The sequence below is a fragment of the Ranitomeya imitator genome, chromosome 1 (genome assembly GCF_032444005.1).
Source record: "Ranitomeya imitator isolate aRanImi1 chromosome 1, aRanImi1.pri, whole genome shotgun sequence".
Lineage (NCBI taxonomy): Eukaryota > Metazoa > Chordata > Amphibia > Anura > Dendrobatidae > Ranitomeya > Ranitomeya imitator.
The window spans coordinates 2,764,491-2,786,209 of record NC_091282.1 but is presented as its reverse complement, the minus strand read 5'-3'; the positions used below and the strand labels follow the sequence as shown (position 1 = coordinate 2,786,209).

Sequence of the window (21,719 nt, the reverse complement as noted above, 5' to 3'; positions counted from 1 at the left end):
ATTAGAGACCAGGTCAATGCCACACAGAGTTCTAGCAGCAGACACATCTCTACAACAACTGTTAAGAGGAGACTTTGTGCAGCAGGCCTTCATGGTAAATTAGCTGCTAAGAAACCACTGCTAAGGACAGGCAACAAGCAGAAGAGACTTGTTTGGGCTAAAGAACACAAGGAAGGAACATTAGACCAGTGGAAATTTGTGCTTTGGTCTGATGAGTCCAAATTTGAGATCTTTGGTTCCAACCACCGTGTCTTTGTGCGACGCAGAAAAGGTGAACGGATGGACTCTACATGCCTGGTTCCCCCCGTGAAGCATGGAGGAGGAGGTGTGATGGCCTGGGGGGGCTTTGTGGTGGCACTGTTGGGGATTTATTCAAAATTGAAGGCATACTGAACCAGCATGGCTACCACAGCATCTTGCAGCGGCATGCTATTCCATCCGGATTGCGTTTAGTTGGACCATCATTTATTTTTCAACAGGACAATGAACCCAAACACCCCCCCAGGCTGTGTAAGGGCCATCTGACCAAGAAGGAGAGTGATGGGGGGCTACCCCAGATGCCCTGGCCTCCACAGTCACCAGACCTGAACCCAATCGAGATGGTTTGGGGTGAGCTGGACCACAGAGTGAAGGCAAAAGGGCCAACAAGTGCTAAGCATCATGGGAACTCCTTCAAGATTGTTGGAAAACCATTCCCGGTGACTACCTCCTGAAGGTCATCAAGAGAATGCCAAGAGTGTGCAAAGCAATCATCAATGCAAAAGGTGGCTACTTTGAAGAACTTAGAATATAAGACATAATTTCAGTTGTTTCACACTTTTTTGTTAAGTATATAATTCCACATGTGTTAATTCATAGTTTTGATGCCTTCAGTGTGAATTTACAATTTTCAGAGTCATGAAAATACCAAAAAATCTTTACATGAGAAAAATAGAAAAGGGAATGTTAAAAATATATAAAATCTATACATAATATTTTATAGCAATAGAGGAACAGTAGAAAGAATCACTATATTTTATAAAATTTGATTCAACTTGAAGTCTACATTAAGACCATGTGGTTTAAGGTGTTTAACTTCATAATCCATTCCAATTCTCTTTTTTTTATTCAAATAAATTTTTATTAAGAATAAGAAGATAAATGACATGTTACATTCTCATTTTCAATACAAAGCTTCCCCCCACTTCAAACATTCCCCTTCAATCCCCCCACCCCCCAACAAAGCAGCTCACCTTGCTTAGCACTTCCATCATTAGACCAATATACTATCTAATCCCTCGGCCAATAATATAAGCCACATTTAACATTACCATTAATTAGGAACCTTAATTAACTCTCCCTCTATAATACCCCTATCCCATAGCAATCCACGGAGACCACATTTTATTGAACATTTCGATTTTCCCTCTTTTTTTATAAAACCCCTTTTCCAGTGTCGGCCCTGCTTCACATACTGGAGGAACTCTCCTCTTGACAGCGGTTCTTCCCTAATCCAATTTCGAGCTATTACCTTCCTAGCCATGTATAACAATCTGGCAATAGCTATCTTTAGGTTGTTATCCACCCCAATCTCATCCACACATCCCAACAAGCACACAAGTGGATCCCTTGGCACCTTACATCCATACGCACCTTCCATACGACTCAAAACTACCACCCAGAAGGCAGCCAGTCTCGGACACGTCCGCATCATATGGAGTATATCAGCATCTGTAGATTTACACCTCGGGCATTCAGAATCATCACACACCAGCCTTATATAGCACCATCGGTGACTTATAAACCCTGTGTATCACATAGAGCTGTGACAGTCTATACGGTTCGCTCAGTGACAATCGTGGGACCCATTCTAGCACCGACTCCCAAGTCTCATTCTCCATTGGACCCAGATCCCTCTCCCATTTAGCTCTCGCCATTATTGGAAACCCCAATAGGAAAGTGTGCAACAGATCTTTATACAAAGTAGATATGACTCCCCCAGTAGTCCCTTCATTACACACATACTCCAGTACTATATCCCTCTGAATTCCAATACCTCCGTTTCTACTCTGAGCTCCAAAAGCATGCCTCATCCGCAAATACTGAAATTCCCCCACAGTCCCAAGACCAAATTCCGCCTGATATGGGAAAATGATTTCAATTCACCTCGCTCAATTATTTGATACACGTACTGAATCCCTTTGACTTGCCATTCTGTCAGTACCCCCAGTGCCTCAAACTCCTGTAAGTTGCTGTCATGCCATAGCGGTGAGAATCTAGTCAAATCCGTGACCCCCCGTATATGTCTCAGCCTACCCCACAGCCTGCGTATCAACAACACAGTCGGGTATAATTTCCCCAGAACCCCCAGGGATCCATCCTCCTAACATTGTACCACTGGCCTTCTTTTTGTCACCACTTCCATCAGCCGCTGTACCGCCCCAGATGACCCTTCATGCGCCCAGCCTTTTAAATGCTGACTCTGGGCTGCAAGAAAATATATTTCAGGGTTAGGCAATGCCAATCCCCCATCTTCCTTGGGTCGCTGAAGTGTCTCCAGTTTGATACGCGGATGCTGTCTCCCCCATATCAAATTCCTGAACAGAGAGTTAATCTGTCTAAATCTCCCGCGTGGTATCCAAACTGGCGCATTATGAAGAATATACAGTATTTTTGGCATCAAAATCATTTTAATAAGATTCACCCTACCTACCACAGATAAATGCAGTTTAAGCCAAGCATCCGCTTTCGCTTTAAGAACACCTAAGATTGGAGTCAGATTTCTATGTATATACTCAGTGACCGGCATAGATACCCATATTCCAAGGTACTTAAATTGGCTAGTCACCTCCAGTCGCCCATCCTCCAGTGGCTCCCCACCATCATCATCCACCTTAAACAAGACAGACTTACTCCAGTTTATCCTAAGTCCCGACACCGATCCGAAACGCTCAATAATCCCAATGGCTCCCTCCAAGGACATACCCGGGTCAGCCAGAAATAGCAGAATGTCATCCGCATACAACGCCACCCTTTCTTCAATCATCCCATATTTAAACCCAGTCACCTCATCAGACCGTCGAAGCTTAGCAGCCAGTGGTTCCACAGCCAGAGCAAACAAAAGAGGAGAGAGCGGACACCCCTGTCTCGTCCCTCTAGCCAGTTGTATGGTCCGTGATAACTCCCCATTTACCCTAACCCTGGCCATCGGCATCGAGTACATCAGTCGAATCCAGGATATGAACTGCGGTCCAAACCCCATACTCCAGAGCACCTGCCAGAGATATCCCCACTCCACACTATCGAACGCCTTATGAGCGTCTAAAGATGCAATAACTCTCTGGCCACAGTTGTTGGATCTGAGTTGCAAATTCATATACAGCCTTCGTAAGTTGATCGCAGTGGACCGATCAGGCATAAAGCCGGACTGGTCTAAGTGCACCAGGCCGGAAATAACACTTGTCAACCTCATCGCCAACACCTTAGCCAGAAGTTTAACGTCTGTAGTAAGCAAGGAGATTGGCCGATATGAATCCGGCTGTGTCGGGTCCTTCCCCTCCTTAGGAATCACCACTATTATGGCCTCCCGCATAGATGCCGGTAGACGACCGCCACTCCTAGCCTCCTCCAGAAGTACCCTTAATTTAGGGATCAGCACTTCCCCAAAGTTTTTATAAATTTCAGCAGGAAATCCATCTACGCCAGGTGCCTTCCCATTAGCCATAGACTGCAGTGCCCGACCCAATTCCTCCTCCGTAATGGGAGCTTCCAAATCTTCTCTATCTATGTCACTCAGCCTTGGGAGCTCCAATTCCTCAAGGAACGCCACCGTGTCCTCCACCGACCCATCTACCTGAGAGGAATATAGGTCCGCATAAAAATCCGCAAAAATGTCCAAAATCTCTGAAGTCTCAGAGACAGCCACACCGCTCCCCGATACCAAAGAATGAACAAAGGAAGTGTTTCTCTGGGCAGAAGCCACCATCGATAGCAAATGACCCACAGATTCGCCCTCCTGGTAAAAAGCCAGATTCATGAATTCCCTCTTCCTTTCAGCCTTACCGAGCAATACCTCCTCCAACTGACTCTGAGCTGCCTTTAGCCTCCTCCCAGCTTCCGGAGTACCCGCTATTACCATCTCATCCTCGGCTATCCTCAGCCCTTCAACCGCCAACCTCTCTGTCTCTCTCGATTTCCTCTTGCACCTGCTAATATCCCTAAACAACAGCCCTCTCAAGTACGCTTTCATGGCTTCCCACACAGTAAGAACATCTACACTTCCCTCGTTAATCTCAAAAAATTCCACCAACTCCTTCTTTATCTTTTCCAAGTCCATACTGTGTAGCCAATTAGGGTCAATCTTCCACTCCTTCCTGCTCCCGATTCGTGTCCCCACTGATCGAAATTCCACCTCAACTGGACTATGGTCTGAAAGAGCCCTAGGTAAATATCTCACGTCCCTTACCATCGTATCCAGTAAACAGTTACCCAGCGCCAAGTCAATCCTAGACAGCGTACCATGAGCTGGCGAGTAGCATGAGTACGTCCTTTCCCCAATATGTCTAACTCTCCATAAATCAATCATACCTACTTCCCGGACATAGGTCCCAAACGTAGTGATATGTCCCCCTGTTCTATTCTGGGGATTTTTGTTTTTGTCCCAAAAGTCATCACAGATATTATTAAGATCGCCAATAATTAGAGATGGTAACGGTCCCCAACGCTCTACCCTCTCCAGCACCTCTCTTATCTTCTTGCTTGAGTATGGGGGCGGAATATACATTGCCGCTATACACATCAACACTCCATTTATTTTACATTTCACCACCACATACTGACCATCGACATCCTCTTTTACCGCTACCTCCTCATACTGCACCCCCGCAGGTTATAACACAGACACACCCCTAGAGTACGTCGAGAAAGTAGAATGATACGCCCTCTGTATCCAGCGCCTATTCAATACATTCACCCTCTCCCGCACTAAATGTGTCTCCAGCAGACATATCATTGAGACCTTCTGTTCTCGGACATACTGCAGACTTGCCGCCCGCCGTGTTTTATCCGCCAGACCTCTCACATTCCAACTCAATATTTTAATACAATCTCCCATCATGTGGCTCATCATTTCTTAAAGTATCCAATTTCCCAAGTATGAGCTGCCCCAACCCTCCCACCCCCCCTGCCCCCTCCCAACTTGCCCCCCGAACCCCCCCAATATAACGCATTCTTCCTCTCATCAAGAGTGGGGCTCCACTGCCCACTGCGAACACTCTCCCTTACTTAACCCTCTCCATTCGCGTCCCGCTGCCATAGCAATCACAATTTCCCCCCCAACTTTCACTTTATTGTATCTTAACATTTCAACTTATATTAACATATAGAAAAAGTACCAAACCAGTTCACAGTACCCAGCATAACCCTCCTCCCCCGTACTTAGTAGTTGGTACTGTCCCCTCCGGCCATTCCTTCAATATGGCCCAGTAAAACCCCCAACAGTTGCTCAACTCTTTAACCATTGCTAACGAGCGCAGAACTCTCCTCCATCTACAGAGAAAACAAATCCCAACTGGATCTCGCCGAAATGTCAGTCGCCCATTCCCTTAAGTTTTTTCTCATGAGTATCAAGCCACTGGGTAGCGTCCTCCGGTGTCAGGAAGAAATGTGTCTTATTAAAAGCCACCAGTCTCAGCTTGGCGGGAAACATCACTGAGTACTGCACTCCCAGCTCCCTCAGTCGCCGCTTGACTCCAGTAAACTTCATCCGCTGTTTCTGAACCGCAGCGGAATAATCCGGATAAATGGCGATTTTCTGACCTCCAGCCGTCAGATCCTCCATCTCTCTAGCCTTTCTAAGGATAATGTCTCTGTCCCTGTAGTTCAGTATTTTAGCAAGCATGGTACGGGGATTTGCTCCTGGGGCAGGGGGCTGCGGCGGGACCCTATGAGCCCGTTCAACAGCAAAGACTTTTGTCAACATAGTAACATAGTAACATAGTTAGTAAGGCCGAAAAAAGACATTTGTCCATCCAGTTCAGCCTATATTCCATCATAATAAATACCCAGATCTACGTCCTTCTACAGAACCTAATAATTGTATGATACAATATTGTTCTGCTCCAGGAAGACATCCAGGCCTCTCTTGAACCCCTCGACTGAGTTCGCCATCACCACCTCCTCAGGCAAGCAATTCCAGATTCTCACTGCCCTAACAGTAAAGAATCCTCTTCTATGTTGGTGGAAAAACCTTCTCTCCTCCAGACGCAAAGAATGCCCCCTTGTGCCCGTCACCTTCCTTGGTATAAACAGATCCTCAGCGAGATATTTGTATTGTCCCCTTATATACTTATACATGGTTATTAGATCGCCCCTCAGTCGTCTTTTTTCTAGACTAAATAATCCTAATTTCGCTAATCTATCTGGGTATTGTAGTTCTCCCATCCCCTTTATTAATTTTGTTGCCCTCCTTTGTACTCTCTCTAGTTCCATTATATCCTTCCTGAGCACCGGTGCCCAAAACTGGACACAGTACTCCATGTGCGGTCTAACTAGGGATTTGTACAGAGGCAGTATAATGCTCTCATCATGTGTATCCAGACCTCTTTTAATGCACCCCATGATCCTGTTTGCCTTGGCAGCTGCTGCCTGGCACTGGCTGCTCCAGGTAAGTTTATCATTAACTAGGATCCCCAAGTCCTTCTCCCTGTCAGATTTACCCAGTGGTTTCCCGTTCAGTGTGTAATGGTGATATTGATTCCCTCTTCCCATGTGTATAACCTTACATTTATCATTGTTAAACCTCATCTGCCACCTTTCAGCCCAAATTTCCAACTTATCCAGATCCATCTGTAGCAGAATACTATCTTCTCTTGTATTAACTGCTTTACATAGTTTTGTATCATCTGCAAATATCGATATTTTACTGTGTAAACCTTCTACCAGATCATTAATGAATATGTTGAAGAGAACAGGTCCCAATACTGACCCCTGCGGTACCCCACTGGTCACAGCGACCCAGTTAGAGACTATACCATTTATAACCACCCTCTGCTTTCTATCACTAAGCCAGTTACTAACCCATTTACACACATTTTCCCCCAGACCAAGCATTCTCATTTTGTGTACCAACCTCTTGTGCGGCACGGTATCAAACACTTTGGAAAAATCGAGATATACCACGTCCAATGACTCACCGTGGTCCAGCCTATAGCTTACCTCTTCATAAAAACTGATTAGATTGGTTTGACAGGAGCGATTTCTCATAAACCCATGCTGATATGGAGTTAAACAGTTATTCTCATTGAGATAATCCAGAATAACATCCCTCAGAAACCCTTCAAATATTTTACCAACAATAGAGGTTAGACTTACTGGCCTATAATTTCCAGGTTCACTTTTAGAGCCCTTTTTGAATATTGGCACCACATTTGCTATGTGCCAGTCCTGCGGAACAGACCCTGTCGCTATAGAGTCCCTAAAAATAAGAAATAATGGTTTATCTATTACATTACTTAGTTCTCTTAGTACTCGTGGGTGTATGCCATCCGGACCCGGAGATTTATCTATTTTAATCTTATTTAGCCGGTTTCGCACCTCTTCTTGGGTTAGATTGGTGACTCTTAATATAGGGTTTTCATTGTTTCTTGGGATTTCACCTAGCATTTCATTTTCCACCGTGAATACCGTGGAGAAGAAGGTGTTTAATATGTTAGCTTTTTCCTCGTCATCTACAACCATTCTTTCCTCACTATTTTTTAAGGGGCCTACATTTTCAGTTTTTATTCTTTTACTATTGATATAGTTGAAGAACAGTTTGGGATTAGTTTTACTCTCCTTAGCAATGTGCTTCTCTGTTTCCTTTTTGGCAGCTTTAATTAGTTTTTTAGATAAAGTATTTTTCTCCCTATAGTTTTTTAGAGCTTCAATGGTGCCATCCTGCTTTAGTAGTGCAAATGCTTTCTTTTTACTGTTAATTGCCTGTCTTACTTCTTTGTTTAGCCACATTGGGTTTTTCCTATTTCTAGTCCTTTTATTCCCACAAGGTATAAACCGCTTACACTGCCTATTTAGGATGTTCTTAAACATTTCCCATTTATTATCTGTATTCTCATTTCTGAGGATATTGTCCCAGTCTACCAGATTAAGGGCATCTCTAAGCTGTTCAAACTTTGCCTTCCTAAAGTTCAATGTTTTTGTGACTCCCTGACAAGTCCCCCTAGTGAAAGACAGGTGAAACTGCACAATATTGTGGTCGCTATTTCCTAAATGCCCAACCACCTGCAGATTTGTTATTCTGTCAGGTCTATTAGATAGTATTAGGTCTAAAAGTGCTGCTCCTCTGGTTGGATTCTGCACCAATTGTGAAAGATAATTTTTCTTGGTTATTAGCAGAAACCTGTTGCCTTTATGGGTTTCACAGGTTTCTGTTTCCCAGTTAATATCCGGGTAGTTAAAGTCCCCCATAACCAGGACCTCATTATGGGTTGCAGCTTCATCTATCTGCTTTAGAAGTAGACTTTCCATGCTTTCTGTTATATTTGGGGGTTTGTAACAGACCCCAATGAGAATTTTGTTACCATTTTTCCCTCCATGAATTTCAACCCATATGGACTCGACATCCTCATTCCCTTCGCTAATATCCTCCCTTAAAGTGGACTTTAGACAAGACTTTACATAGAGACAAACCCCTCCTCCTCTCCGATTTTTACGATCCTTTCTAAACAGACTGTAACCCTGTAAGTTAACTGCCCAGTCATAGCTTTCATCTAACCATGTCTCGGTTATTCCCACTATGTCAAAGTTACCTGTAGATATTTCTGCTTCTAGTTCTTCCATCTTGTTTGTCAGGCTTCTGGCGTTTGCGAGCATGCAGTTTAGAGGATTTTGTTTTGTTCCAATCTCCTCACTGTGGATTGTTTTAGGAATGTTCTTACCTCCCTTCTGAGTATGTTTTCCTGGGTCGTCTTTGTTCGAGTCTAATGTTTTTCTTCCCGTCCCCTCTTCTTCTAGTTTAACGCCCTCCTGATGAGTGTAGCGAGTCTTCTGGCGAATGTGTGTTTCCCAGGTTTGTTGAGGTGTAGTCCGTCTCTGGCGAGGAGTCCATCATACCAGTAATTCACACCGTGGTCCAGGAATCCAAATCCTTGTTGTCTGCACCATCGTCTTAGCCAGTTGTTTGCATCAAGGATCCTGTTCCATCTCCTGATGCCATGCCCGTCTACTGGAAGGATAGAAGAAAAAACTACCTGTGCATCCAGTTCCTTTACTTTCTTCCCCAACTCTTCAAAGTCCTTGCAGATTGTCGGTAGGTCCTTCCTTGCCGTGTCATTGGTGCCAACATGTATCAGAAGAAATGGGTGGACGTCCTTGGAGCTGAAGAGCTTTGGTATCCTATCGGTCACATCCTTGATCATCGCACCTGGAAGGCAGCATACTTCTCTTGCAGTTATGTCCGGTCTGCAGATGGCTGCTTCTGTGCCTCTCAGTAGTGAGTCTCCCACCACCACCACTCTTCGTTGCTTCTTGGCTGTACTTTTTGCTGTCACTTGTTGCTGTGTGCCCTTTTCTTTTTTGCTTGCTGGTATTGCTTCATTCTTAGGTGTGCCATCTTCATCCTCTACAAAGATTTGATATCGGTTCTTCAGTTGTGTGGTTGGTGATTTCTCCATGGTCTTCTTGCTTCTTTTGGTCACATGCTTCCACTCATCTGCTTTTGGAGGTTCTCTGACACTTTTTGCACCTTCTGTGACCAGTAGAGATGCTTCTGTTCTGTCTAGAAAGTCTTCATTCTCTTTGATGAGTTTCAAAGTTGCTATTCTTTCTTCCAGACCCCGCACCTTTTCTTCTAAAAGGGCCACTAGTCTACACTTCTGACAGGTGAAATTGGATTCTTCTTCTGGTCGATCTGTGAACATGTAGCACATGCTGCAGCTCACCATGTAGGTTGTCACATCTGCCATGTTGCTCCTAGATCCTGCTGGCTTGCTGTGTGTTTTCCTTCTTGTGTAATCTACTCAGCCAAGCTCTCTTGCAATAATGTCCTACAGGCAAAAATGGTGATGCTTTCCAAGCAGCTGGTCCCGGCTGTACCCAACGATCTTCTAGCTTAGGGAGACTTCGCTTCTCCCAGAAGGCACCTGGAATATGCAAATTAGCCTCCTGAAGCTTGAATCCCTGGTTTGGTGATGCTTTCGAAGCAGCTGGTCCCGGCTGTACCCAACGATCTTCTAGCTTAGGGAGACTTCGCTTCTCCCAGAAGGCACCTGGAATATGCAAATTAGCCTCCTGAAGCTTGAATCCCTGGTTTGGTGATGCTTTCGAAGCAGCTGGTCCCGGCTGTACCCAACGATCTTCTAGCTTAGGGAGACTTCGCTTCTCCCAGAAGGCACCTGGAATATGCAAATTAGCCTCCTGAAGCTTGAATCCCTGGTTTGGTGATGCTTTCGAAGCAGCTGGTCCCGGCTGTACCCAACGATCTTCTAGCTTAGGGAGACTTCGCTTCTCCCAGAAGGCACCTGGAATATCCAAATTAGCCTCCTGAAGCTTGAATCCCTGGTTTGGTGATGCTTTCGAAGCAGCTGGTCCCGGCTGTACCCAACGATCTTCTAGCTTAGGGAGACTTCGCTTCTCCCAGAAGGCACCTGGAATATGCAAATTAGCCTCCTGAAGCTTGAATCCCTGGTTTGGTGATGCTTTCGAAGCAGCTGGTCCCGGCTGTACCCAACGATCTTCTAGCTTAGGGAGACTTCGCTTCTCCCAGAAGGCACCTGGAATATGCAAATTAGCCTCCTGAAGCTTGAATCCCTGGTTTGGTGATGCTTTCGAAGCAGCTGGTCCCGGCTGTACCCAACGATCTTCTAGCTTAGGGAGACTTCGCTTCTCCCAGAAGGCACCTGGAATATGCAAATTAGCCTCCTGAAGCTTGAATCCCTGGTTTGGTGATGCTTTCGAAGCAGCTGGTCCCGGCTGTACCCAACGATCTTCTAGCTTAGGGAGACTTCGCTTCTCCCAGAAGGCACCTGGAATATGCAAATTAGCCTCCTGAAGCTTGAATCCCTGGTTTGGTGATGCTTTCGAAGCAGCTGGTCCTGGCTGTACCCAACGATCTTCTAGCTTAGGGAGACTTCGCTTCTCCCAGAAGGCACCTGGAATATGCAAATTAGCCTCCTGAAGCTTGAATCCCTGGTTTGGTGATGCTTTCGAAGCAGCTGGTCCCGGCTGTACCCAACGATCTTCTAGCTTAGGGAGACTTCGCTTCTCCCAGAAGGCACCTGGAATATGCAAATTAGCCTCCTGAAGCTTGAATCCCTGGTTTGGTGATGCTTTCGAAGCAGCTGGTCCCGGCTGTACCCAACGATCTTCTAGCTTAGGGAGACTTCGCTTCTCCCAGAAGGCACCTGGAATATGCAAATTAGCCTCCTGAAGCTTGAATCCCTGGTTTGGTGATGCTTTCGAAGCAGCTGGTCCCGGCTGTACCCAACGATCTTCTAGCTTAGGGAGACTTCGCTTCTCCCAGAAGGCACCTGGAATATGCAAATTAGCCTCCTGAAGCTTGAATCCCTGGTTTGGTGATGCTTTCGAAGCAGCTGGTCCCGGCTGTACCCAACGATCTTCTAGCTTAGGGAGACTTCGCTTCTCCCAGAAGGCACCTGGAATATGCAAATTAGCCTCCTGAAGCTTGAATCCCTGGTTTGGTGATGCTTTCGAAGCAGCTGGTCCCGGCTGTACCCAACGATCTTCTAGCTTAGGGAGACTTCGCTTCTCCCAGAAGGCACCTGGAATATGCAAATTAGCCTCCTGAAGCTTGAATCCCTGGTTTGGTGATGCTTTCGAAGCAGCTGGTCCCGGCTGTACCCAACGATCTTCTAGCTTAGGGAGACTTCGCTTCTCCCAGAAGGCACCTGGAATATGCAAATTAGCCTCCTGAAGCTTGAATCCCTGGTTTGGTGATGCTTTCGAAGCAGCTGGTCCCGGCTGTACCCAACGATCTTCTAGCTTAGGGAGACTTCGCTTCTCCCAGAAGGCACCTGGAATATGCAAATTAGCCTCCTGAAGCTTGAATCCCTGGTTTGGTGATGCTTTCGAAGCAGCTGGTCCCGGCTGTACCCAACGATCTTCTAGCTTAGGGAGACTTCGCTTCTCCCAGAAGGCACCTGGAATATGCAAATTAGCCTCCTGAAGCTTGAATCCCTGGTTTGGTGATGCTTTCGAAGCAGCTGGTCCCGGCTGTACCCAACGATCTTCTAGCTTAGGGAGACTTCGCTTCTCCCAGAAGGCACCTGGAATATGCAAATTAGCCTCCTGAAGCTTGAATCCCTGGTTTGGTGATGCTTTCGAAGCAGCTGGTCCCGGCTGTACCCAACGATCTTCTAGCTTAGGGAGACTTCGCTTCTCCCAGAAGGCACCTGGAATATGCAAATTAGCCTCCTGAAGCTTGAATCCCTGGTTTGGTGATGCTTTCGAAGCAGCTGGTCCTGGCTGTACCCAACGATCTTCTAGCTTAGGGAGACTTCGCTTCTCCCAGAAGGCACCTGGAATATGCAAATTAGCCTCCTGAAGCTTGAATCCCTGGTTTGGTGATGCTTTCGAAGCAGCTGGTCCCGGCTGTACCCAACGATCTTCTAGCTTAGGGAGACTTCGCTTCTCCCAGAAGGCACCTGGAATATGCAAATTAGCCTCCTGAAGCTTGAATCCCTGGTTTGGTGATGCTTTCGAAGCAGCTGGTCCCGGCTGTACCCAACGATCTTCTAGCTTAGGGAGACTTCGCTTCTCCCAGAAGGCACCTGGAATATGCAAATTAGCCTCCTGAAGCTTGAATCCCTGGTTTGGTGATGCTTTCGAAGCAGCTGGTCCCGGCTGTACCCAACGATCTTCTAGCTTAGGGAGACTTCGCTTCTCCCAGAAGGCACCTGGAATATGCAAATTAGCCTCCTGAAGCTTGAATCCCTGGTTTGGTGATGCTTTCGAAGCAGCTGGTCCCGGCTGTACCCAACGATCTTCTAGCTTAGGGAGACTTCGCTTCTCCCAGAAGGCACCTGGAATATGCAAATTAGCCTCCTGAAGCTTGAATCCCTGGTTTGGTGATGCTTTCGAAGCAGCTGGTCCCGGCTGTACCCAACGATCTTCTAGCTTAGGGAGACTTCGCTTCTCCCAGAAGGCACCTGGAATATGCAAATTAGCCTCCTGAAGCTTGAATCCCTGGTTTGGTGATGCTTTCGAAGCAGCTGGTCCCGGCTGTACCCAACGATCTTCTAGCTTAGGGAGACTTCGCTTCTCCCAGAAGGCACCTGGAATATGCAAATTAGCCTCCTGAAGCTTGAATCCCTGGTTTGGTGATGCTTTCAAAGCAGCTGGTCCCGGCTGTACCCAACGATCTTCTAGCTTAGGGAGACTTCGCTTCTCCCAGAAGGCACCTGGAATATGCAAATTAGCCTCCTGAAGCTTGAATCCCTGGTTTGGTGATGCTTTCGAAGCAGCTGGTCCCGGCTGTACCCAACGATCTTCTAGCTTAGGGAGACTTCGCTTCTCCCAGAAGGCACCTGGAATATGCAAATTAGCCTCCTGAAGCTTGAATCCCTGGTTTGGTGATGCTTTCGAAGCAGCTGGTCCCGGCTGTACCCAACGATCTTCTAGCTTAGGGAGACTTCGCTTCTCCCAGAAGGCACCTGGAATATGCAAATTAGCCTCCTGAAGCTTGAATCCCTGGTTTGGTGATGCTTTCGAAGCAGCTGGTCCCGGCTGTACCCAACGATCTTCTAGCTTAGGGAGACTTCGCTTCTCCCAGAAGGCACCTGGAATATGCAAATTAGCCTCCTGAAGCTTGAATCCCTGGTTTGGTGATGCTTTCGAAGCAGCTGGTCCCGGCTGTACCCAACGATCTTCTAGCTTAGGGAGACTTCGCTTCTCCCAGAAGGCACCTGGAATATGCAAATTAGCCTCCTGAAGCTTGAATCCCTGGTTTGGTGATGCTTTCGAAGCAGCTGGTCCCGGCTGTACCCAACGATCTTCTAGCTTAGGGAGACTTCGCTTCTCCCAGAAGGCACCTGGAATATGCAAATTAGCCTCCTGAAGCTTGAATCCCTGGTTTGGTGATGCTTTCGAAGCAGCTGGTCCCGGCTGTACCCAACGATCTTCTAGCTTAGGGAGACTTCGCTTCTCCCAGAAGGCACCTGGAATATGCAAATTAGCCTCCTGAAGCTTGAATCCCTTGAATCAACACTGTGTTCCCAATCTTCTCCAGCAGCCAGTTCTCCACAAACTCAGTGGGATTTCTCCCCTCAGTCTTTTCAGGCAGCCCCACTATACGTATATTATTTCTTCTGGATCTATTTTCCAGATCCTCATTTTTGGCAGCGAGCTCGGCTATTGCTTGGGCGAACTTCTTTTCAGCTTTTTGTAGCTTAACTATGTGATCTTCTGCCGTGCTCACCCTCTCCTCCACCACTCCTATACGTTTGTCCATTTTCTGCAGAGCCGCATTAATCTGTGCCGTGTCCCCTTTAACTTCCTGCATCTGCTGGGCCAAGGAGTTCAGGGATTGCTGACATGAAGAGATCAGTGTGATAACATCTCTAAGAGTCGGCTCCTCTCCCTGTGATATGGCTTCAGGTCCCCCACTAGCCCCAGCCATGCTGCCTCTCTCCTTCCCCCTCTGTACCTCATGCTGCTCGGCTGTGCTTGCTTCCTCCTCCTCCTGGTCAGCTCCAGCTCCAGATCCTGGTTCTGCCTCCTCAGCAGCCTCCACTCTGGCATACTGCTGCAGCTTTGCGGCCACCTCCATGCGCCGCTGACATGCGGCGTTCTCCTTCTCGGCGTCCTCCCTAGCATCGGAGCCATCTTGGCCAGCTCCTGCATCGCTGGTGCCAGCGTCTTTCTGCCGCCTCCTGGTCATCGCTGCCGACTCCGGACCTGCTGCTCCGCACTGCTGCACTCTCCGGACCTTCAGCCAGCCGGATTTAGGTGAGGTTACCCGAAAATCGGGGTTAAAGCAGGATTTTTGTCCTTCTGGCAGCAGGAGCACTCTTCCCTGCTTCCACTCACATGGCCAGCTAGGACACGCTCCCATTCCAATTCTCTTAATTATCCGTACACGGATTTTTTTTACTCTTGGGAACCATTTATGTAAGGAACAGGAAACCATCTAGATAATATTTTATAACTAGTTTCCTGAGCTTTAGTGGCTACATAAGATTTATGAGATGGAAACATTTATACCATTGCTTTCTTGTGAAGGTTTGATGGAGCTCTCTTCCCACGCCTTACAATCAGGGGGAAGCATATCCGGACCACTATCTAATAGAAGCTTATAGATATAGGAGACTGCATGCGCAGGGTTAGTGGGAGCCATACAGAACAAAGAAAGGGCGCACCCATTCTAAATGATCGGCAGATGGAGAGAAAAAATGCCCTCGCTGAATATATTCAGAAGAATATCTGGCTTTCTGTGGACGATCACCTCGAATAAGGGGAAGCAATAAACCCTCAGGTGCCAGATGATAAAGATGGAAGGGAGTTTTCTTGGAGCTACCCAGAAAAAGTCTTGAGGAGCTACCGGCTGGGAATTCTGGGCAATCTGTTATTGGGGATAACGGCCCTAATGGGTCAATTAGAAGCGGTCGCTTATTCAGGTGCGCCTACATTCGGCGGTCCCTTATTCAGGTGCGCCTACATTCGGCGGTCCCTTATTCAGGTGCGCCTACATTCGGCGGTCCCTTATTCAGGTGCGCCTACATACGGCGGTCCCTTATTCAGGTGCACCTACATTCAGCGGTCCCTTATTCAGGTGTACCTACATTCGGTGGTTGCTTATTCAGGTGCGCCTACATTCAGCGGTCCCTTATTCAGGTGCGCCTACATACGGCGGTCCCTTATTCAGGTGCGCCTACATTCAGCGGTCCCTTATTCAGGTGTACCTACATTCGGCGGTCGCTTATTTAGGTGCGCCTACATTCAGCGGTCGCCTATTCAGGTGCGCCTACATTCGGCGGTCACTTATTCAGGTGCGCCTACATTCGGCGGTCACTTATTCAGGTGCGCCTACATTCGGCGGTCACTTATTCAGGTGCGCCTACATTCGGTGGTTGCTTATTCAGGTGCGCCTACATTCAGCGGTCCCTTATTCAGGTGTGCCTACATACGGCGGTCCCTTATTCAGGTGCGCCTACATTCAGCGGTCCCTTATTCAGGTGTACCTACATTCGGCGGTCGCTTATTTAGGTGCACCTACATTCAGCGGTCGCCTATTCAGGTGCGCCTACATTCGGCGGTCACTTATTCAGGTGCGCCTACATTCGGCGGTCACTTATTCAGGTGCGCCTACATTCAGCGGTCACTTATTCAGGTGCGCCTACATTCGGTGGTTGCTTATTCAGGTGCGCCTACATTCGGCAGTCGCTTATTTAGGTGCGCCTACATTCGGCGGTCACTTATTCAGGTGCGCCTACATTCGGTGGTTGCTTATTCAGGTGCGCCTACATTCGGCAGTCGCTTATTTAGGTGCGCCTACATTCGGCGGTCACTTATTCAGGTGCGCCTACATTCGGCGGTCACTTATTCAGGTGCGCCTACATTCGGCGGTCACTTATTCAGGTACGCCTACATTCAGCGGTCACTTATTCAGGTGTGCCTACATTCAGCGGTCACTTATTCAGGTGCGCCTACATTCGGCGGTCACTTATTCAGGTGCGCCTACATTCGGCAGTCGCTTATTCAGGTGCGCCTACATTCGGTGGTCACTTATTTAGGTGCGTCTACATTCGGTGGTCACTTACTCAGGTGTGCCTACATTCGGTGGTCGCTTACTCAGGTGTGCCTACATTCGGTGGTCCCTTATTCAGGTGCGCCTACATTCGGCGGTCACTTATTTAGGTGCGTCTACATTCGGTGGTCACTTACTCAGGTGTGCCTACATTCGGTGGTCGCTTACTCAGGTGTGCCTACATCCGGCGGTCACTTATTCAGGTGCGCCTACATTCGGCGGTCCCTTATTCAGGTGCGCCTACAGTCAGCCATATATAGAATACTCTATACAGTCATCAGCCCCATATACACCCAGCTTACTTTGCTCGTGGTGTCCAGTGCTCACTTGCTGGATTCGCTCTTTTAGCTCATAAACAGCCGGATCTCCGTGCAATTTCACTCCCAGTTCATGACATTCATCCACGAGACATTGCTGGAAATCTGACCCAGGATAAGGAAGCCAAAAACACATCCAGAGACCTCAGAGAGGAGGACGGAGAGAAAGCAGAGACCCCATCTAGTGAGAAAGGACAGGGAGAGAGGAGACCACAACATACAACAAAGAAGGTACACAGGAGCCCCCCATATAGCAAAGATGGGCAATACAGGTGACCCCACATACAGCAGAGAACAACGAGACGGAGGAAACAAGGAGATGACCAGGATGAATGTCTTATCATTATTTTAGCTGGATACAAAGCTGATTCATAGCTGCTCCTCTGGGATAGATCAGACAGCCATATGATGAGCCAGGGTATGATGTCCAGGACAAAGCGCCCCCTGTCAGAGATCCCTGAAACTGCAATTTCCTCCAGTCCTCAGCCACTCCCTCATTCACCAACTCTGCCAGTAATCCTGGAGGCACATCATGAATCCAACCACCGGTGAAATAGGAAAAGGAGCGCGAGAGGTACGAGTTGTGAGAAAATGGACAACTGCAGAGAGAGAAAACGTGTATTACATGAAAAAACTGTGTGCAAAACCAGACAATAAATATTTACTGGTGAAAAGGAGGGAAAAAAAAGTACGAAGAAACCAAAAGCAGGGCAGGAGGCGAAGCACCGAGAAGTGACTGAGGAGAGGAAAAACACTGAGGAAAGTGAGAAAACGATGACAGAGGAGAGGGAAACACAGGGAGGTGACAGGAGAGGAAAAATACTGAGGAAAGTGAGTGAGAAAACGATGACAGAGGAGAGGGAAACACAGGGAAGTGACTGAGGAGAGGAAAAATACTGAGGAAAGTGAGAAAACGATGACAGAGGAGAGAGAAACACAGGGAGGTGACTGAGGAGAGGAAAAATACTGAGGAAAGTGAGAAAACGATGACAGAGGAGGGAGAAACACAGGGAGGTGACTGAGGAGAGGAAAAATACTGAGGAAAGTGAGTGAGAAAACGATGACAGAGGAGAGGGAAACAAAGGGAAGTGACTGAGGAGAGGAAAAATACTAAGGAAAGTGAGAAAACGATGACAGAGGAGAGAGAAACACAGGGAGGTGACTGAGGAGAGGAAAAATACTGAGGAAAGTGAGAGAGAAAACGATGACAGAGGAGAGGGAAACACAGGGAGGTGACTGAGGAGAGGAAAAATACTGAGGAAAGTGAGAAAACGATGACAGAGGAGAGGGAAACACAGGGAGGTGACAGGAGAGGAAAAATACTGAGGAAAGTGAGTGAGAAAACGATGACAGAGGAGAGGGAAACACAGGGAAGTGACTGAGGAGAGGAAAAATACTGAGGAAAGTGAGAAAACGATGACAGAGGAGAGAGAAACACAGGGAGGTGACTGAGGAGAGGAAAAATACTGAGGAAAGTGAGAAAACGATGACAGAGGAGAGGGAAACACAGGGAGGTGACTGAGGAGAGGAAAAATACTGAGGAAAGTGAGAGAGAAAACGATGACAGAGGAGAGAGAAACACAGGGAAGTGACTGAGGAGAGGAAAAATATTGAGGAAAGTGAGAAAGAAAACGATGACAGAGGAGAGAGAAACACAGGGAAGTGACTGAGGAGAGGAAAAATACTGAGGAAAGTGAGAAAACGATGACAGAGGAGAGGGAAACACAGGGAGGTGACTGAGGAGAGGAAAAATACTGAGGAAAGTGAGTGAGAAAACGATGACAGAGGAGAGGGAAACACAGGGAAGTGACTGAGGAGAGGAAAAATACTGAGGAAAGTGAGAAAACGATGACAGAGGAGAGAGAAACACAGGGAGGTGACTGAGGAGAGGAAAAATACTGAGGAAAGTGAGTGAGAAAACGATGACAGAGGAGAGGGAAACACAGGGAAGTGACTGAGGAGAGGAAAAATACTGAGGAAAGTGAGAAAACGATGACAGAGGAGAGAGAAACACAGGGAGGTGACTGAGGAGAGGAAAAATACTGAGGAAAGTGAGAAAACGATGACAGAGGAGAGGGAAACACAGGGAGGTGACTGAGGAGAGGAAAAATACTGAGGAAAGTGAGAGAAAACGATGACAGAGGAGAGAGAAACACAGGGAAGTGACTGAGGAGAGGAAAAATACTGAGGAAAGTGAGAAAACGATGACAGAGGAGAGGGAAACACCGGGAGGTGACCGAGGAGAGGAAAAATACTGAGGAAAGTGAGTGAGAAAATGATGACAGAGGAGAGGGAAACACAGGGAAGTGACTGAGGAGAGGAAAAACACTGAGGAAAGTGAGTGAGAAAACGATGACAGAGGAGAGGGAAACACAGGGAAGTGACTGAGGAGAGGAAAAACACTGAGGAAAGTGAGTGAGAAAACGATGACAGAGGAGAGGGAAACACAGGGAAGTGACTGAGGAGAGGAAAAATACTGAGGAAAGTGAGAAAAAGATGACAGAGGAGAGGGAAACACAGGGAAGTGACTGAGGAGAGGAAAAATACTGAGGAAAGTGAGAAAACGATGACAGAGGAGAGAGAAACACAGGGAGGTGACTGAGGAGAGGAAAAATACTGAGGAAAGTGAGTGAGAAAACGATGACAGAGGAGAGGGAAACACAGGGAGGTGACTGAGGAGAGGAAAAACACTGAGGAAAGTGAGAAAACGATGACAGAGGAGACGGAAACACAGGGAGGTGACTGAGGAGAGGAAAAACACTGAGGAAAGTGAGAAAACGATGAGAGAGGAGAGGGAAACACAGGGAAGTGACTGAGGAGAGGAAAAATACTGAGGAAAGTGAGAAAACGATGACAGAGGAGAGGGAAACACAGGGAGGTGACTGAGGAGAGGAAAAATACTGAGGAAAGTGAGAAAACGATGACAGAGGAGAGGGAAACACAGGGAGGTGACTGAGGAGAGGAAAAATGCTGAGGAAAGTGAGAAAACGATGACAGAGGAGAGGGAAACACAGGAGGTGACTGAGGAGAGGAAAAATACTGAGGAAAGTGAGAAAACGATGACAGAGGAGAGGGAAACACCGGGAGGTGACCGAGGAGAGGAAAAATACTGAGGAAAGTGAGTGAGAAAATGATGACAGAGGAGAGGGAAACACAGGGAAGTGACTGAGGAGAGGAAAAACACTGAGGAAAGTGAGTGAGAAAACGATGACAGAGGAGAGGGAAGCACAGGGAGGTGACTGAGGAGAGGAAAAATATTGAGGAAAGTGAGTGAGAAAACGATGAGAGGAGAGGGAAACACAGGGAAGTGACGGAGGAGAGGGAAAATACTGAGGAAAGTGAGAAAACGATGACAGAGGAGAGGGAAACACCGGGAAGTGACTGAGGAGAGGAAAAATACTGAGGAAAGTGAGTGAGAAAACGATGACAGAGGAGAGGGAAACACCGGGAAGTGACTGAGGAGAGGAAAAATACTGAGGAAAGGGAGAAAACGATGACAGAGGAGAGAGAAACACAGGGAGGTGACTGAGGAGAGGAAAAATACTGAGGAAAGTGAGTGAGAAAACAATGACAGAGGAGAGAGAAACACAGGGAGGTGACTGAGGAGAGGAAAAACACTGAGGAAAGTGAGAAAACGATGAGAGAGAGGGAAACACAGGGAGGTGACTGAGGAGAGGAAAAACACTGAGGAAAGTGAGAAAACGATGAGAGAGAGGGAAACACAGGGAGGTGACTGAGGAGAGGAAAAATACTGAGGAAAGTGAGAAAACGATGACAGAGGAGAGGGAAACACCGGAAAGTGACTGAGGAGAGGAAAAACACTGAGGAAAGTGAGTGAGAAAACGATGACAGAGGAGAGGGAAACACCGGAAAGTGACTGAGGAGAGGAAAAACACTGAGGAAAGTGAGTGAGAAAACGATGACAGAGGAGAGGGAAACACCGGAAAGTGACTGAGGAGAGGAAAAATATTGAGGAAAGTGAGTGAGAAAACGATGACAGAGGATAGGGAAACCCCGGGAAGTGACTGAGGAGAGGAAAAATACTGAGGAAAGTGAGTGAGAAAACGATGACAGAGGAGAGGGAAACACCGGGAAGTGACTGAGGAGAGAAAAAATACTGAGGAAAGTGAGTGAGAAAACGATGACAGAGGATAGGGAAACAGGGAGGTGACTGAGGAGGGGAAAAATACTGAGGAAAGTGAGAAAACGATGACAGAGGAGAGGGAAACAGGGAGGTGACTGAGGAGAGGAAAAATACTGAGGAAAGTGAGAAAACGATGACAGAGGAGAGGGAAACACAGGGAGGTGACTGAGGAGAGGAAAAATACTGAGGAAAGTGAGAAAACGATGACAGAGGAGAGGGAAACACAGGGAGGTGACTGAGGAGAGGAAAAATACTGAGGAAAGTGAGAAAAAGATGAGAGAGGAGAGGGAAACACAGGGAGGTGACTGAGGAGAGGAAAAATACTGAGGAAAGTGAGAAAACGATGAGAGAGGAGAGGGAAACACAGGGAAGTGACTGAGGAGAGGAAAAACACTGAGGAAAGTGAGAAAACGATGAGAGAGGAGAGGGAAACACAGGGAGGTGACTGAGGAGAGGAAAAATACTGAGGAAAGTGAGTGAGAAAACGATGACAGAGGAGAGGGAAACACAGGGAGGTGACTGA

General features: G+C 47.3%; 1 protein-coding gene across 4 annotated transcripts in view; it reads right to left on the bottom strand.

Annotated features, from left to right (window-relative positions):
* The window catches only part of TAF1C (TATA-box binding protein associated factor, RNA polymerase I subunit C), a 119,241-nt gene that overhangs the window by 53,849 nt on the left and 43,673 nt on the right, over positions 1-21,719 (bottom strand). For all 4 annotated transcript variants that reach the window (XM_069745428.1, XM_069745427.1, XM_069745425.1 and 1 more), the window contains exons 7-8: positions 17,413-17,651; positions 17,038-17,157 (exon numbers count right to left, since the gene is read on the bottom strand). In XM_069745428.1, coding sequence (XP_069601529.1) covers positions 17,038-17,157; positions 17,413-17,651 — 359 coding nt within the window. The remainder of the gene's footprint in view (positions 1-17,037; positions 17,158-17,412; positions 17,652-21,719) is intronic.